This window comes from Quercus suber, unplaced genomic scaffold (assembly GCF_002906115.3).
Source record: "Quercus suber isolate HL8 unplaced genomic scaffold, Cork oak 2.0 scaffold_65, whole genome shotgun sequence".
NCBI lineage: Eukaryota > Viridiplantae > Streptophyta > Magnoliopsida > Fagales > Fagaceae > Quercus > Quercus suber.
The window spans coordinates 503,519-507,790 of NW_027069530.1; the positions used below are offsets into that span (position 1 = coordinate 503,519).

Sequence of the window (4,272 nt, forward strand, 5' to 3'; positions counted from 1 at the left end):
TAAAATTTTTGTCTATTTTGCAAAAAAAATATATGTTTTCTATTTTATGTACTTATTTTTACAAAATATTCACATCAATTTATTTATTCTATACCCTCTTTTATTCACATTGTTTTTACACCCTCTTTTATTTAAATAACATTTATTTCACATTTTTATTTATTTCACACCTACCCATAGCCCACCATCTTAAACACACAGAGCAACTGCATTTTCTTGAAGACTTTCCCTTTCTTTTTCTAATTCTTCTTCTTTCTTTTTTCGTCTTTTTTTTTTCTTCTCTTCCCTTCTTTATCTGAACACTTTCCCTTTCGCCTTCTTCTTCTTCTTTAGGAGGATAGAGCCTATCAAAATACAGATCCATTTTCTTATAATAAAGCAAAATACAAATGTACGCAATGAACTAGTCATGGCATTAGCGTAGGGTAGCTTCACGAAAACAGTATTTCATCTCATCATGTAATGAACACGATAAGATAGTACCCTCTTGCAGAACAAACATATTTTCATATGTAAAATCTTAATCCACTATAGAATGAAAGAAAAAAAAGAAAAAGAAAAAAAAGAAGGAAATCTAAACCAATTCAAAAGACATGTCCCCAGATTCAGTGAACATTCTACAATTTGTTTGAACCATGATCTGTGCTATCTAAAATAGCATTGTTTCATTACTAGATTATTAGGAACAAAGTAAATATTCAGCACATAATCGAACTGAATATTTGATACTGAAGGCAGAGCACGAAGGAAGAAAATGATTGGGGGTACAGTCCCAAGCCTCCAAAAGGAAAGAAGCTACGTACAAGTCTATACGTGGCCATTTTGAGCACCGTTTGTGTTGGATAGCTCCTTATCTTCGTTGGGTTCGTCAGGAAGTCCCAGCTCCACAGATACTACACAGGTGCTTTTGTTCTCGTTTTTGCTCTTGCCCTTGTTTTTACGGTAGATAAAGTACAGAATCAGCTGCAGGGTCCCAAGAAAAGAACCGAACCCATTGTTCACCTAAAACAACATTACACATTACCATAAGTGCGAATAGTGTTTATTTTACACACTCAGCTATAAATATATTTACACCCATGCGAAAATCAACTGAAATTGTAACTTGAGGTCACAGTTTCTAAATTAAAAAACACAACTTTTAAGTCAGTTGTTATTTTGCTTGTGTTTAATAGCTTTTTTCCTTTCTATAAAAATTAATACACTATATTGATATATTTTTTTATAAGGCACCGTATTGGTACTTATTTGGAAACTGAGGGAACTTTAGCAATGCAATTTCATTTTTATTTACTTTTGAGATAGCAGCTTCAAAATTTGGGATCTCAGGCTGTAAATTGGCCATGCCTGCTGCTCTTTGTGGAACACAAATTTTCTTCCTAGGGATAAGCAAACAGATAATGCTAAGGAATTTTATATATGGGCATTGAGAGGATCTAAAATAACATTAAATTTTGTAAGAGATACGAACGTATTCATTAAGGAAATTAAAAAAACTGTGACTTTTTGAGGAAAAAAGGCAGCAACTTTAAATAAAATAGAATAACCGAAAGGAATACATGTGACCAATCTCGATTAGTTTGTTGAAAAAATTTAATTGGTCTTAAACTTTTAGGGAGTATGATGATATATCCACAACATTCCAATATTTCCTTTTCCCAAGACTTCTCAGTCATACAACGAAGCATTTATAACATAATAGTTCAGGAATTGAGAGAAGATGCTTACATATACAAAAGGGTCCATGCCGAGCAAACCAAAGATAAACCAGGAAGTGCCGCACAAAAAACAAAACAGAGACAGTAAAAATGGCATGAATTCAACACTCTTTGTTCTAATCACAGTCCTCTGCATATACATATAAAACCCATATAAGTTCATGCACCAAAAAGTATGTTTAACCAAACTTTCTTAGGAAGCATAATTGTATGTTTAACAAACAAATACTAATATACTGGTAAAATTTTACATACACTTTTTTAGTTGCTGTATTTAAGATTTGAATATGATTAAATTTAATCATTATTAAAAAATGTAAAACTATTTTTGTCGAGTTGGTCAACGTAATCATTTTGTTGAAATCAATTTGACAACCTTAAGCGGCTAGGATACAGTACTTAGGAATTAGGATACTATACCAAAATTTTGTCTTATAGTGTTATATTCAGATTCCTGAGTGGGATAACCAATTTCTTGATTTGCTAACTTGCTCAGAAAATGGCCTAATCCGTCGCACTTCCCCGTGACCAAGCCATCATAATTGATAATTCTCAAAAAACACTGAACCTGGGTCCAGTGGCTGAGGCATAATCTTTGAAACCAAATCAATCAGGGTCCAGTCAATTCCTTCGTAAAAGTATTTAACTAGTAAAAAAAAAAAATCAAGAAATAGCTTAAGGGTTAAAACTCACCATGATTGATAGAGGTGAGCCATACATGATTATGGAGAAAACGGCAGCAGCAAAGCCACAGAAGAGCTTTCTGGTATTGCCATGCAAGGCTAGGAGGGAGATTAAGGCCACGGCTGCGAAAAAGGTGAGCACAAACGCGAAGAGCCCCAAAATCTTGGTTTTTTCTTTCTTTGGGGCATAGACGATGAAGATCAACACATATATGACCTCTATTACTGCACCAGTGCCATTGATTGTTGAAACTAAAAGATTGTCTTTTGACACAAGGGGTAGGCCATACCTGTTCAACATTTATTTCATGTATAAAATCAGTAATTATAAGACAATTGAACTAGACAACTCTGAAAATATGAAACAAGGAAATCATTTTGGACTATTGGCAGAACAATTAATTCAAAAAAAAAAAATTAGGAGAATTTCAAAAGATTTTATGGTTCATATTTTTGATTTTTTGTTATTTTATTTCTTTACAATCTAAAATTGATCGAAATAGCAGATCGAGAGAATGTTTCTTTGGAAAAAAAAATAGAGATAATTTTGGAAAAGGTCTAAAACTTCTTATGAATGACACACCAATTGAAATTTTAGTTACTAAAGAAACAAATATTAAACAGTACCCTGCACAGTACAGAAGAAATTAACATTAATAAACCAAGCATTAAATTTCATTTTCCTAAAGCAAGAAATGCGGAACCAAAATTGTCATCCTGTTTAATTACTAGCCTAGACTCCCAAGTCCAACCAACCAACACTGAGGCCCCTGAATGCCAGGATGGCCATGAAATTAACATGAATTAACTAAAATCCCCATCATTATCATCACCATAATAATAGTAATTAAAGACACTCATAATCCATGACAAAACAGAGAAGCATAGGGGTAAAGAAAGGTAACAAATGAAGAAAAGAAACAATAAAATTAAAAAGAAACCGGTTGATGAAACAAGAAGCATATATTATTTACCAAAAAGAAAGAAGGCAGTTCATCAAGGTCATCACGTATGGAATGCCCGAAAACTGTTCTGTGGACTTGCTCTTTATAATCCTCCAGAACGTTATCCTACAATACGTACCAAAATTATTCACAATTCCTCACATGAATTACACAGATTAACAACTTCTCAGTAATAGAATATTTCAGATTAATCAGATATATATACTATATAAAGACTAAAAGAGAGTAGAAAAATTGTAAAAACATGTCCAAGAATCAAAAAGAACAACACCCTTTTGGAGAAAAGAGTTAAAAAGGACCAAAAATTGGCCAATTTATAAGAGCCAAAAGGGGTTCTCAAATGATACATACATTGGAGCCAAGAAGAGGAACAGAGCAGTAACATTTCCTGCAGAGAAAGATAACAAAACAGAGGAACCATAAGTCCAAAAAGCCAAGAAAGAAGGAAAGAAACGCAGAGAAATTCAGTACAACCCACCAAAGATTCCGAACACCGAATGCGCAGTTTTTTGCATTTGGTTCATTGTTTCAATACAAAATCTAGAAAAAAGAAAGAGAATCCAGATGAGGAATCAAAGCCTTGAGAGAAACCAGATATCAGAATACCAGAGCTGAGAATTGAGAGGTGCACAATACCAGAAGCACGTGTGTTTATATAGAGGAAAACAAAAAATTAACACAGTGATTAACATCTATTTGGAACACAGTAGATTTTTGAAGTTGGTCTTATCCCCTATACCGTAGGTATGCTTTTGAGTATGGAATTTGTACTATGTGACAAATTCATAAATTGCTTGTACGTTCAGTGTTTGGTGACTGTGAAAAGCGCGAAGGGTTAAACTTAAAAAGTTTAAACTGGTAAAAAACATGGGCATGCCCAACCTTTATCATAGGTTTATCATGCCC

The 4,272-nt window shown here is 33.4% G+C and overlaps 1 protein-coding gene across 1 annotated transcript; it reads right to left on the bottom strand.

Annotated features, from left to right (window-relative positions):
* Window positions 1-489: 489 nt before the first annotated feature.
* On the bottom strand, window positions 490-4,035 carry LOC112020058 (bidirectional sugar transporter SWEET1). Its single transcript, XM_024052622.2, has 6 exons — window positions 3,845-4,035; window positions 3,718-3,754; window positions 3,376-3,471; window positions 2,412-2,691; window positions 1,729-1,848; window positions 490-1,002 (listed from the first exon to the last, which is right to left on the bottom strand). Exons 1-6 carry the CDS (start codon window positions 3,888-3,890, stop codon window positions 808-810), a joined length of 774 nt encoding a protein of 257 aa, XP_023908390.1. The 5' UTR covers window positions 3,891-4,035; the 3' UTR covers window positions 490-807.
* Window positions 4,036-4,272: the final 237 nt, after the last annotated feature.

Bases quoted from the DNA above. Each gene is read 5' to 3' on its own strand.
- LOC112020058 (XM_024052622.2), bottom strand. From the start codon at position 3,890: ATGAACCAAATGCAAAAAACTGCGCATTCGGTGTTCGGAATCTTTG. The intron at 3,755-3,844 runs GTGGGTTGTACT...CTTTCTCTGCAG, and splicing joins TTCGGTGTTCGGAATCTTTG to GAAATGTTACTGCTCTGTTC. The intron at 2,692-3,375 runs GTAAATAATATA...AATGTTGAACAG, and splicing joins AACTGCCTTCTTTCTTTTTG to GTATGGCCTACCCCTTGTGT.